Below are 14158 nucleotides of genomic sequence, written 5' to 3'. Positions count from 1 at the left end.
TATTATAGTCAATTTGAGGTGCATACTTTGTTGAATGGCGAAGCCGATACTCTCTTACTAACTTACTTGTCACTCTTTTGTTTTCATTTCATACAAATGATATTGCGGCTGTTCACTCTGAATTATTCTCAAGGAATGTGAGTAGTAGTTTTCACCCTCTGGTTAGAGTTGAAGATATACAAATCTTACTTGTCTGCAAGGACGTCCGTTATGGTCTCGTATCTTCTGTTTTCTCCTTGGCTTAATCAATTGCGGGACATACTGGAACTGCCATAGAATTAAGTCTTTCAAAGAGATGGTTTTCTTTTTCTCTTCTTTTACTTCACGAGGTGATTCACGAGTTGTGTTGGAAAATAAGTTCACATCAGAGTTAGTGGGGCATTAAAATTTTAAGACAGGAGAAATGACCAACATCATGAGATTGCTCCTATAGACATGAAATTCATAGCCGTTCCCTTTACTAGATTTTTATATCTGGGGATTGACTTGATGTTACTACCGCACTACAGCTGCTCACTGTTAGGCTGAATATATTTAGAATAAGGATAGAAGACGGACTGAGGATTTTATAAACTTATAGAACCAGATTATGGAGATACGATAAAGTTTTGTTGGTTTTTCTTTCATTATTTTGCTTTCAATCAAATACGCTTCTCTAATGTTAACCACGTTTGCAGGTAGCCTCCACTGTACATCAATCATATTGTTGGTACAATGCTAGTGATGGCAACACCACAAAGGGAATGTTTGAGGTAATTTGTACTTTAAGATTTTTCTATAATGCAGTAAAGCTCATGTTTTATTCATTAAAGCCAACAAGTAAACCTGAACTAGAAACGTATGCTATTTTTCTAGATATATTTGATTAACGTTGAAAAATTGTCTCCTCGTATATCTCTAGTTATATTTTCTAGGTTCTTGTTAAAGGTTTAAATCTTGATGCGGTTATCAATATTAGAGTTGCAGGACCCGTCGATTAATCAGCGAGTCTAATGCCAAATGAGAAATTGCCAGCAAAAATTACTGATTTTTGAATAACTCGGTCCGCTTGCAAGTATTTGGAAAAACTTGCAAATCTGTTAATAATTTCCTTCAAAAAAATCGTCTCGCATCTCTGTTTCTAAATTGAGTTATCAGGGATCAATTTTCTCACCATTCTGCAAAACTTAAATATCTTTCTTTGTTTTCTTTTTTTAATTTCCTTCTCGTTTGTGTGTAATGTGATTATCTGTTAATGTTTCAAGTTTTATAATTTAATTTAATAAAAAATAATAATATTTCTAAGTTTGTCAAGTTTTTTTGAAACTTTTCCCAAGTCAATGATACTTAAGAAACTATAGCTGATGAGCCATCTGCAGTTTCTCAGTCTGAATTCTATCACACCAAACTTGTAATGTCCCTTCTTAAATTATTTTGGAACATGATTTATTTCTACATTTTGGGGGCCAATTTTGGTGAAGACGGGGTCCATTTGATTTTTTGAGAAAAGACTTAAGAGTTAGAGGCAAGTTAATTTAATTTAATTTTGTTTTGTTAATGATATGTGGGGACCACCCACATAAGAAATACACACTCCCTAAGCCAATGATTTGAAATGCATGAGAGGGAAGAAAACACGGGAAGAAAAGGAAGAAAGAAAAAATAATAATATTTCTAAGTTTGTTAAGCTTTTTCGAACTTTTCCCAAGTCACCGATACTCAAGAAACTATAGCTGATGAGCCATCCGCAGTTTCTCAGTCTGAATTCTTTCACACCAAACCTGTAATGTCCCTTCCTAAATTATTATGGAACATGATTTATTTCTACATTTTGGGGCCCAATTTTGGTGAAGACTTAGGAGTTAGAGGCAAGGTAATTTAATTTAATTTTGTTTTGTTAATGATATGTGGGGACCACCCACATAAGAAATACACACTCCCTAAGCCAATGATTCAAAATGCATGAGAGGGAAGAAAACATGGGAAGAAAAGGAAGAAAGACTCCATGAAAGTTATAAAAGGAAGACAACACACTTCATTTGGCATTCTTGGCTTATCGAATTTGATTCTGTTGCTCGAGTTGTTTAGCCGGGTCACTTGCTGTTTAGCAAGAGTTTTCCAAGCGGAGAACTCACCCTTTCTTCGGGGGACTTTGAGTGCCACCCTAGAGAGGTTCATCCATTATCATTCGAAGGAGATTTGTAGAGAGATTTCCAGCATTTGTATTTAGTTCGCCCCAACAGTGCGTATTTCTGGAGGACGCAGTAGTGGATCTAGTGTGGCCATTGCAACATTCTTCCGGAGGGCTATTGCCGAGAGAAATTAGGAGAAGAAGGCTCAATAGATTTGTTGGCTATTGGGTGAGTTTGAGGGTTGGAAGTGACAACAATATTCAGGAGTGATTTTGTAGGCTATGTGGCAACAATATATATTTGTTTTGTTGTCAACACTCTTAGCCAGTTCATGGTGTAACGAAAAAGGGTGCATTGGGCAGCGACAAGACACATTCTTAGGTATGTACATGGAACAGTTGGATATGGGTTGAAGTACTCTCGAGGGGAGGACGTCAGTTTGAATGGATTCACTGATGCAGATTGGGCAGGTAATTTAGTAGACTGAAAAAGTACCTCAGGGTACTGCTTCAGTGTTGGATCAGGGATGATATCTTGGTGCAGCAGGAAGCAAAAATTAGTATCATTGAGCTCGACAGAAGCAGAATATATGGCAGACAGTACAACTACGTGCGAAGCCATATGGCTCAGAAAATTGCTTGTGAGCTTATTCAAAAAAAGGATGGAAGCAGCCAAGGTTTATTGCGATAATCAGAGTTGTATCAAACTCTTTGAGAATCCAATATTTCATGATCGGTCGAAACATATAGATATCCATTGTCACTTTATCAGAGACTGTGTTCAGCGTGGGGTAGTACAACTACAGTATGTCCCCATAGGAGAGCAGGTGGCCGATATACTCACAAAGGCTCTTAGAAGAGCTAAGTTCACTCAGTTCAGAGAGCAGATGGGTATGGTTGAAAATCTATTTCAGTAGCAACAACAGTTTGCAGTGCAGGGACAGTTGGCAATGGCAGTGCCAACAACAACACAGATGCAGACATTCAGAGGGAGTTGTAGTACAGATGTAGCATTGGCAGTGGCAGTGTCAAAGGCAGCAGTACAATTGCAGCAGCAACGCAGTAGTTGGTGGAAAACATGTCAGACATCAACAACGCAGAGGACGATGCTTCAGAGTCAAAGCAGTATGTAGTAGCGGTATATTGCTAGAGCACGTTCCTTGCTAAGAGGGAGTGTTGATTTGGGGTAGCATCGGATGTGCTCTAGGCCTCAAAATTTACAGGAAGGCTTAGACACATGCATTCTCCAATACCTAGAAATCGTTTTGGGAAATTCCACCCAGAAACAATTTTATTAAAATAATTACTTATTTTTAATGGGACCCTAAGTCTAAACTTAAGAAATTAAAATAATTAATGGGTATTAATTTAAACTGTGGATGGAACTTCTAGAAGAAGGCAAAGATCAAGTCAAACGATCCTAACCATTGGTTAAAATCTAATCTGGGCCATTGGATGATCAACGAGAGGATTATAAGAGGAGACTTGATGGGCACTTGGAGAACACACCAGAGGTAGATACTCAGTTACCTGAGTAAGATTGATTTTCTCACTGGTCCAAGTTCGGCAAGAGAAAATCAAATCGAAGGGAGAGTTGCAAGTGAGAAAGAGAGAGAGAGGTCATCAGCATATTTAGAGAGTGCAAGGAGGCAAGACGCGGAGTAGGAATAAGGTGACACAAAAAGAGGCAATGTAGAGGCAGTTTCATGCAGAGTCTGTGTGGGCAGCTTGATGCTGAGCCTGGGAGAGGAGTTTGACACAGAAAGGATCAAAAATATTTAGGGGAAGAAGAAGTGCTTCACCTGGGGTAGAACTTAGTCAAGAAGTGTTTGTAAAATTTCTCATTCCTATTTTGCTTGCTGTAATTTGTACATGAGAATTTGCTGAAGAATAATAAAACCCTCATCTGTTGTATTGGTTTTCCCACATTGGCTTTTTCGGGGACTATTGTCCAAAATAACTGTGTCATTGTGATTGTATTTGTGTTAGTATTTTTCCTTACATTTACTTTTTGCAATGTTTTAAGGCTACAGTAGAATATATTTCGATGTTTGCCGTAAGAATACCGTGGATAACTTATTTATGAAGTAATAAGTAGAAGAAATAATATTAATCATTGTAGTAGGATTTCTATTTAGAACTTTTCACATTGACTTGCATCCCCATTGCTTTACAAAAATGCTCAAGGGCATATAGGTGCATCTGCAATCCAAGGGCCGATTTAGAAATCAATACAAGATCACCAACATATAAAAGAAGCTTTATCACAAACTCCCCCAACCGAACACCATCTCCACCTTATGGATTTAGCCACTCTTCCAGTTTATCAATATATAAACCAAAAAGAGTAGGGGATAGAGGGCAACCTTGCTTGACTCCCATGTCACTTCTAAAGCTTTCTGAAATACCCGTTGAGGTTCTAATTTTGACTTTAACCTCTTCATAAAGTCTATGGACAATGACTCTATAATGCAAAGGAATTTCTAGTTTTTCCATTCTACGCCACAACTTATCTCTAGGGACCGTGTCAAATGCTTAGTTTTTGTAGCATCAAATGTGTTCTAGCCACGAAACTTTGTAGAGAGGCTAAAATAGGTGTATTCTCCAAAACCCATAAATTGTTTCTAGAAATTCCACCTAGAGATGGCTTAATTAAAATAATTAATCTTTTTTTAATGGTACCTAAGTCTAAACTTAGGAAAACTGATTAATTAAAGGGTATTAATTAAGTCATGGTGAGAATCTTCTAGAAGAAGAATTGGTTTGATTTCTAGATAATCTTAGCCATCGATTATGTTTTGATCTTGGCCATTGAAGCCTCAACGAGAGATTATAAGAAGATATTCAATGGGGGTTGGAGAACACACTTGTGAGACAAGGAATTTGATATTGCTAGGAAATAGAACTCTAGAGTAGCAACTGTGTGTTGTCGAAGGTGATTTAGTAGTTGCGAAGCAGTGAGAGAGGGGCGGGAATAGTAAGGTTGGAAGGAAGTTTTTCTACGTACTCCATAGAGAGGCTGACGCAGTGCAAAATTTTAGAGGGAGATCCGTATTTTGCTGAGGAGGAGTCGAGATTCAGTGGGATGAGCCGGAGTGGGAGCCTTGAGGCCAGGAAGATCGAGTTTCCAAGGTAGCAGCTGATCAGCAGAGTGAGAGAGACGCTGGTCCGAGCTAGGTGACGCCGATCTACGTAGGGTGACGCAGAGGCAACAAGGATCAACTCATCTTGAGCTAAGGTCAGTGCAGAATCACCGGCGGAAGTGAGATTTTTCTCACTAGACTTCTATCAGTCATTTTCTTTGTATGGAAAGCTAGATTGAGCTTCCATAGATTTGTACTCAGATTTACTACTGCATAATAATAAAACCCTCAGCTATTGCACCGATTTTCCCAAGTTTGGTTTTTCCGGGGACATTGGTCAAAAAATAATGATGTTCTATTGTGTCTGTGCATCTATTCTTCCAGTGTTTTTATATCTTCCGCAGTATTTATTTTGTGAAGGCTGCAGTGTGTATGTTTTGATATTTGCCATAGGAAACTGCAAATAATTTGGCTGATTAATTTAACAAATAGAAGAAACATTATTAGTTGTTGCAGTAGGATTCGGGGTCACCGAATTTTCACACAAAGCAGCAAAATACTTCTTCTTTGTCCTCCCAAACCTTTTCAATAATGTGTCTCAACGTGATACCATGATCCATTGTAGAATGCTTCGGCCTAAAACCCGCTTGTCCTTTTGCCCTCTTTTCTTTTACTTCTGCCCACTTACTGATTCTATTTTCTACCATGCTACCGAAAAACTTTGCAAACAAAGGATTGATCATAATGGTTCTATAATTGGACAGATTATTAATGTCTCCACTTTTAAAAAGGGGTATTGCTAGGCTAGTTGTCTAGTCTCTTGGGAATCTTTGCTGAATGATGTTGTTGAATATTTCCATGATGTGCAGTGCAAGAGTGTTCATTTCCCATTTTAGATACACTGCTTGAAGTTCAACCAAGTCCTTTACCTTTCTTGTTTTTAGCTTCTTCATTCCAATCTCCACTTCCTGTAACATGAAGATATTTGTAGTTGTGTTGATCCTGGGGGGAGGCTCCGCCTCTGATTCTTTCTCATAGAGATGTCTTGCATATTCAAACCATTGATTGGCTGTAGTATTATTTTCGATTAGCTTCTTCCTTGGTTGAATTTCCTGCCAGAAAAGCTTTGGGTTATTCTTGTCTAGATATATTAACTCTTCTCGCCTTGTTTGCATGAACTCATCTTTCTTCCTTTTTAGTATATGCTTATATAACTTTACATTCATCTTCTCTTTGCCTGCCTTTTTCAAGGTTCTCCTTGCCATTTTGCATTCCTCATCAAACTAAGTATTTATAGGAAAACAATTTGATTCCAATTTCCTATTTTTTGCTCTTTTGCACTTCTCAAGTGCACTTTGAATTAGATTTGTTAATTCATGACTGCTGAAGATTTTGAAACAAATTTTCTCCTTGTGAATTAATTTCTCTAACATTGTTTTGAATATAGTACAATTTTCTTGTGTTAGAAGAATGTTGCCCCTAGATAGTGATCGCTGAGACTCGAGAGCATTGAATTTTCCTCCTATGCTGCCTTTCTTCTAACCATGATAACTTTATACAATTTGGGTTATGGTCTGATTTTAAGTCCCAAATATGCTCTCCAATCTTAACTTCATGTATCTTTTCTATCAAGCTTTGTGAACAAATCACATAGTCAACGACACTTGCCCCATTGTATGTGTTGCAAGTAAAGTTCCCAAACCTTTTCCATCTATCTAGACCATTGCAAATAATTAAGTTGAAAGCATCACACGTTGTAAGTAACTCCTCTCCAAAATCATTGCTAACTTTGTCATCTTCTGAACACCTCACCCATTGGGGATTCTCCTTTTCAGTGAGCTAAATAGGATTGTGATCCTCTTTGCAACAGAGAATACTAGCTTGTTGATTTGTTGTTCTAGCATTGAAATCTCCCACTAAAGAACTTTTCCGTGCTGAGAGTTTGAGGCAATATCTTGCTTTAAAGCTGCATACAGATACTTGCTATCTAGCCCCTTATTTTTGTAAGTTTTTGAGACTTGAGGGGGAAAATAACATGCTGGAATTCTTATGTGATTCTCATTCTTTGATATTTTGAGCCGTAAATATTGTTTATTTGCATCTTCTTTCATTAACTGAATGTGACGACCTTATTTAACTTTCACTAAAACTAGCATTCCCCCATACCCTTTGCCATTTTCTGCTACCTTGTTCCAAATCGCTAACTTCAAATAACCGTCAAACACAGGAGTTTTGCAACCATCATGTTCATGATTTTCCGTGAGACAAATTATGTCTCTACCTTCTGCAATAGGCCCTAACCCAGGTCCACTCCTCCAAGGGTAACCTCTAAATTTTATAAAACGTCATTATGATGGGCACTAAATTTTATAAAACATAATTATTATTTTGCATGTGTTGTACGCTCCCAAATCTCATGTACCGTCCATGATCAATCTTGGTCCGGTTAGATTCGACATCTGTCTGTCATAAATGCCAATGGTTAACAAGAAATAAGTCCTGCATGGAGCCATGGACTCATCTCTTGAGTTGTAATTGTAATAGAAAGTAATCGATGCTCACGTGCATGGAATCATCTCTCGAGTTGTAATTGCAATGGAAATTGACTGGGGCTCACCTTCCTATAAGGAATTTGTTTTGTTTTTCTTCCTTAAATGCTATATTGTTGCACAAGATTTTTTGCTAAATCTCCCTACAATCGGTCAGTATAACTGAAAATTCTTGGCTTTAATCTCATCGAAACCTCTTGGCTACAATTTATGATCGGCACTAAATTTTATAAAATGTCATTATAATTTGCATGTGTTGTAGGCTCCCGAATCTCATGTACCATCCATGATCCATCTTGGTCTGGTTAGATTCGACATCTGTCAGTATTAAATGCCAATGGTTAACAAGAAATAAGTTTTGCATGGAGCTATGGAATCATCTCTCGAGTTGTAATTGCAATAGAAAGTAACCGGGGCTCACCTTCATGGAATCATCTCGTGGTTGTAATTGCAATGGAAATTGACAGTGTTGATTTCTGGTAGCATTGGATGTGCTCTAATTCTCAAAATTTGCAGGGAGGCTAGGACACATGTATTCCAGAATACCCAAAAATCATTTTGGGAAATTCCATTCGGAGATAGTTTTATTAAAATAATTAATTATTTTTAATGGATGCTTAAGTCTAAACTCAGGAAATTAAAATAATTAAAGGGTATTAATTAAATTGGGGGTGAAACTTCTAGAAGAAGATGAGGATCAAGTCGAAATGATCTGAGCCATTGATTAGAATCTAATCTCTGTTGTTGATTGGTCAACGAGAAGATTATAAGAAGGATTTCGATGGGCATTTGGAACACACATCGAGTGAGAGATCAAAGATCGATTTTCTCAAGAGAGCAGCGCAACAGTTGTTGGTGAGGTCATCGAGGAGATTTCTTGCAGTGAGGGGCAAGGATAGTTTTCCGGTTGGATAGTTTCCTGATCCGGGGATACATTGCAGAGGAGGCAGAGAGAGATCTAGAAGGGGTAGCGTAGAGCCACGCTGGGCAGCGTAAAGCCATGTTGAGGCAGCACAGAGCCCTTGAGGAGATTCGTGATTTTGCTAAGGAGCAAATCAAATTCAGTGTCAGGATCCGGGGTGTGAGACTGAAGGGCCAGAGGATAGAGCATCCAACCGACAGATTGTTGATTTGGGGTAGCATCGGATGTGCTCTAAGCCTCAAATTTTGCAGGGAGGCTTGGGCACATGCATTCCAAAGAACCCAAAAACCGTTTTGGGAAATTCCACCGAGAGACGATTATATTAAAATAATTAATATTTTTAATGGAGTTCCTAAGTCTAAACCTAAGAAAATTAAAACATTAATGGGTATTAATCTAATTGTGGGTGAATCTTCTAGATAATGACGAAGATCAAGTCAAATTGGTTTGAGCCTTTGATTAGGAGTTAATATAGGCCGTTGGTTGTCCAACAGGAAGATATAAGTAGGGGCTTGAGGGTAATTTGGAAAATACACCGAGAGATCAAGAGATTGAATTTCTGAAGTGAGAAGTTCTTAGGATGAAGTTTTGATCGAAGAGATCTTTTGTGGTAGAGGGGCAGGGACAGTGATTCGGAGGAATATTTCCAGATCCGAAGAGGCAGCAGCAAGAGATTGAGTTATTCCCAGTGCAAGAACGCGTGAGCGCAGGAACGTGTGAGTGCAGGAATGTGCGAGTATAGGAACACACGAGTGCAGGAACGTGTCAGTGCAGGAACGCGAGTGCAAGAACGCGTGAGTGCAGGAACACGAGTGCAGGAACGTGCGAGTGCAGGAACGCGAGTGTAGGAAGTACGAGTGTCGGGGTTGCTTATGGAATATCTCTGCCAGATTTTCTTTCTGTTTGGATTGCTAGTTGGGCATCCATAGATGTACTCAGATTTCACTGCTACATAATAAAATAAAACCCTCACTGCTGCAACAGTTTTCCCAAGTTTGGTTTTTTCGGGGACATTTGTCCAAAAATAACGGTGTCCTATGTGTGTGTATTTCCTTGGTCAATTTCTATGTTTCAGAATCATATTTAATTTGGTGTACGCTGCTTTAGTAATTTAATTCAATGTTTCAAGAAGAAATCTAAAATAAGTTTGTAATGTAATTTACGATCTAGGTGAAGTAGATTAAGTTGGTTGCAGTAGGATTCCTGAGATTGTTAGATCTAAGAATTTTCACATGGTATCAGAGCTGTTGATGTGAAACTGGAAGAGTAGATCTAGCAATCAAGTAAGGGCCAACTTGCCGCAGCAAGCAACAGTATGATTCCCTTGAGGGATTGCGTAGTTCTAGGCGGAAGGGCTATATTTCCGTGGGTGTCTCTCTCTGAGTGAGCTGACAGAGGGGTAACACTGCCGGATCAAGCATTTGCCAAGGTAGAGGGAACCACACAAAGCATCGTCCAATGTTTTTAAAACCGGCTGATCGGAACCGGTAACTGGTCAAACCGGCCAGTCAGCAAGGCCACCTGTCCAAATCGGCTGAAAAACCCAGTCAGCCACCCCATTTCGCCTATTTTGAGTCCTAACCGGTCCTAACTGACCGGTTAATTGACACGGCCGCAGAGGACCCATGCAGCGACTTATGCAAGGTGGTTAGGGTCTTTTGGAGGGAAAGTAAGGGTCCTTTCCCTCCAAAAATACCCTCTCCATGCCTTTAAGAGGCCCTTCTTCCTCTCATTTGTTTCGCACATCTCATTTGGAGTGTTTGTGAGTTTGCTTGGGAGCTTGGAGAGTGTTGAGTTTTTGTTGGAGTAGTCATCTTGGAGGCTTGGAGTTAGAATTAGAGCTATTTTGGAGATAGTTTGTACCTGTCAGTGGAGTTGGCATCTTCAAGAGGAGGCTAAGGAAGCTAGTTTGCATTTCCAGGTAAGGATTTTCACTTGAAAATTTCTCATTTGACTGCTGTCCATGTATTAATTTTTTTTATGTGTTATAAATTTATAAACTTCTAACTTCTATCATCTATGCTATCAAATCTCTAGTTCTATGCTATCAAATTGTGTAGCCTACTGCCTACATGTGCATTTGTTTTCCTAAATTTAGCTTTGGTTTTCCATGTTTCTTGGTTGCAATTTTTTTTTAAATGGTAGATTTCTTTGCAAATTGTAATTATTTCAAGCAAACATGGCTCCAAAAGGAAAGGATAGTGCATGGGCTCATTGTGATGTAATTGATGGAAAAATGATATGCAAATTATGCCATAAACCTAGTGGAGGTGGGGGTATTCTTAGATTGAAACAACACTTGGCTGGGGTAAGAGGCCAAGTAAAGCCATGTGATGCATCAAACGCAGTGTTAGGTCCTATTAGGGTAGAATACATTTCCAAGCTTGAAAAGTTTTATGAGGATAAGGCTAGGGAGAAGGCCATGCAAGATGACATTGCAAGGAAGAGGGAATTATTAGAAGCCATGAAAGAGAGTGGATATGATGATTATGAGATTCAAAACTCCTCTTCTATCCCTTCCACCATTGACCCCTTTCACTATGTTCATCCTTCTTTTGGCCAACCATCAAAAGGAACAAAGAGAACAAACATCCAAAGTTATTTCTCGTCTTCTGCCAACATTGCCTCTTCTAATCCCACTTCCTTCCAGCCAAGTCGTCAATCCACTTTGGATCAACATTGGAAAAAACAATGCAAAGAAACTTCTCATCAATACATTGCTAGATGGTGGTATGATTCAGATATCCCATTTAATGCTGTTCGCTCACCTTATTACCAAGCTATGTGGGACTTTGTTATAGCTGCAGGAAAGGGCTTTAAAGGCCCTAGTATGCATGAATTGAGGGGAGCTCTTTTGCAAAAAGAGATATCTTCCATTGATGAGTGATTGAATTTAAACATTAATGGCTCAAAACAAGTTGTTCCATCATGTCAGATGGATGGACCAATGGAAAGAACCACACTATCATTAATTCCTTATTTCTTGCCCTCCAGGAACCATGTTTTTGAGATCAGTTGATGCATCTGATAAGGTGAAGGATGCAACCCTTCTATTTGAGCTTTTGGATGACATTATTCAGGAAGTTGGGGAGCAAAATGTTGTGCAGGTCATCACCGATAATGCCTCAAACTATGTTCTTGCTGGAAAGATGCTTGAGTCCAAATATAGGACCACATTTTGGACTCCATGTGCTGCACATTGCATAGACCTCATGCTTGAGGACATTGGTAAAAAACACTGTAGAGCATGCCAAGTGCATTACAAATACATTTACAACCACTCATGGGTATTGAACCTAATGAGGAAAAACACTTGGGCAAAGAGCTTGTTAGGCCTGCAATTACGAGATTTGCAACTCACTTCCTCATGTACCAATGTCTCAATGGTCAACATACTTGCAGAAAATATTTTCTTCTGTTGAATGGACTAAATATCGGTGGGCTTGTAGACAAGATGGAAAAGACACCAAAAAGAAAGTGTTTGACAATTATTTTTGGAAAAGGTTTGTAGAGCTTGTGAAAATTACCGAGCCCCTTGTTAAGGTGCCAGGGATGGTGGATGGGGAAAAATTGGCCATGGGCTACATTTATGAGGCTATGGATCAGGCAAAGTAGCAGATACAGGCAGCTTACAAGGACAGGTTAGCTAAATATGGCCGTATATGGGAGATTATTGATAACAGATGGAACAATCAACTCCATCGTCCTATACATGCAACTGGGTATTTTTTGAACCCAAAGTATCATTATAAAGATTGGCTAGGAGATCTGCAGGATGGGGAGGTCAAAGCCGGATTGATTGATTTCTTGGAGCGCATGGTCCCTACCCATGCAGACCAGTTGGAAATACATAGACAACTCACTGTTTTCAATATGGCAGGTGGTACCTTTGGCAAAAACTTGGCAAAGATGGCAAGAGATGTGGATCAACCAGGTAAGCAATTCCAATTTCCAATTTGTTTTTCTTTTCAAGTTAAAATTGTTTACGTTCTTTACAATTCAAATTATAAACTAAGTTACTAATTAATGTCTTTTTCTTTGCAACACATTGGTGGGAGTCATTTGGTGGCTAGTGTTCTCAATTGCAAAGGTTTGCAATTAGAGTTCTCAGTCAAACTTGTAGTGCTTCAGGTTGTGAGTGCAATTGGTTTGTTTTTGAGCGCATACACACGAAGAAGAGAAACCGTTTGGAACAAAAACTGTTAAATGATCTTGTTTTCGTGCAATACAACCTTCGACTAAGGAGGAACCAAATAATGAACAAAACACCTGATCTAGATCCCATTGTGTTGGATGATATTGATCCAACATCAGAATGGGTGGAGGAGACTGAAGATCCTGTGTTTGATGCTGATTTTGATATCGGCCTGGCATTAGCGGGGGATGAAGCAGATTTTATGGCGACATCAGAACCAGGATCAGTGGCGGCATCAAGGATAGGCAAAGAACCAATGGATGGCACTAGTCGTGCAGGTTGACAATTTCGTGCTTCCATTAGGTCCACTTCTATTGTTATTGGTGGCATTGCTACTGAGGTTGCAGATTAGGCTGAGGCATCCTCAAACTCTGAACCAGATGATGTCTATGTAGCTCCTGATGATGATCCTGTGTCTAGTAGTGGTGATGAACTTGATGATTGATCATGTGTGCGCTGTAGACTTGTAGTAGGCCGATGGCCTCATAGCTTGCAGCATTGTTTTTGGACTTTATAGGCCATTTAGAGCCTCATTGCTTATGTATTTTGTCGATGATATGTATTGCACGCGGTGCCATTTTGATATATTCACCTTTACATGGTATATAAATGAACAAACTTTGCATATTTTGTCTCTATTGGCTTGGAATAATGGTTTTAAATCTTAAAAATAGTTTTGTTTCATTAAAAATTAATTATTTAATGTATTTCTCTCAAATCCTCTGCGTCAAACCCTGCTTGACTGCGTTAGCTGTGGGCCTCTTTGTGTCACTCATGCAGGCCCAACAAGTGACTGCGCAATCTTCTGTTGCCTCTGCATCTGCCTGAAAAGCCTTGCGTCTGCCTCTCCTGCCTCAGCATTGATCTCGAGTGGCTGATTCCGCCTCTTTGCTCCGCACTTGCTACCTCGTGACTACTCACCAGACCACTGGTTCAATTTCTCAGCTAATCCCGCTCCAGAAATTGAACTGACTGGTCTCCCTCAATGTGTTCTCCAAGTGACCCTCAAGCCTCCTCTTATACTTTTCTAGTTGACAAATCAACGGCCGAGATTAAGTCCCTAATCAATGGCTAAGATTAGATCTGGCTTGATCCATGACTTTTGGACCATTTTAACACAGTTTTATATTAATACACATTAATATTTTATTTTCCCTAAGTTTAGACTTAGGGACTCCATTAAAAATATTAATTATTTTTATATCTCCCAAACTGTTTAGAATCTGCCCAAACCCTTTTTGGGTATTGGAGATCTCATGTGCCTTAGCCTCTCCACCAATTTTCGTGCCTAGAGCACAT

The 14158-nt window shown here is 39.2% G+C and overlaps 1 protein-coding gene across 1 annotated transcript in view; it reads left to right on the top strand.

Moving 5' to 3' along the window:
* LOC149225769 (alpha-mannosidase-like) overlaps positions 1-14158 on the top strand; it is a 438322-nt gene that overhangs the window by 144832 nt on the left and 279332 nt on the right. Inside the window, exon 17 of the mRNA XM_089380011.1 lies at positions 678-752. Within this exon, the coding sequence (XP_089236137.1) occupies positions 678-752 (75 nt within the window). The remainder of the gene's footprint in view (positions 1-677; positions 753-14158) is intronic.

This window comes from Pinus tabuliformis, chromosome J, assembly GCF_031772625.1.
Source record: "Pinus tabuliformis cultivar Carrire ecotype Pingquan chromosome J, CPIR1, whole genome shotgun sequence".
Classification (NCBI taxonomy): Eukaryota; Viridiplantae; Streptophyta; class Pinopsida; order Pinales; family Pinaceae; genus Pinus; species Pinus tabuliformis.
The sequence above is the reverse complement of the archived record's forward strand: the minus strand, read 5'-3'. Positions and strand labels throughout refer to the sequence as shown.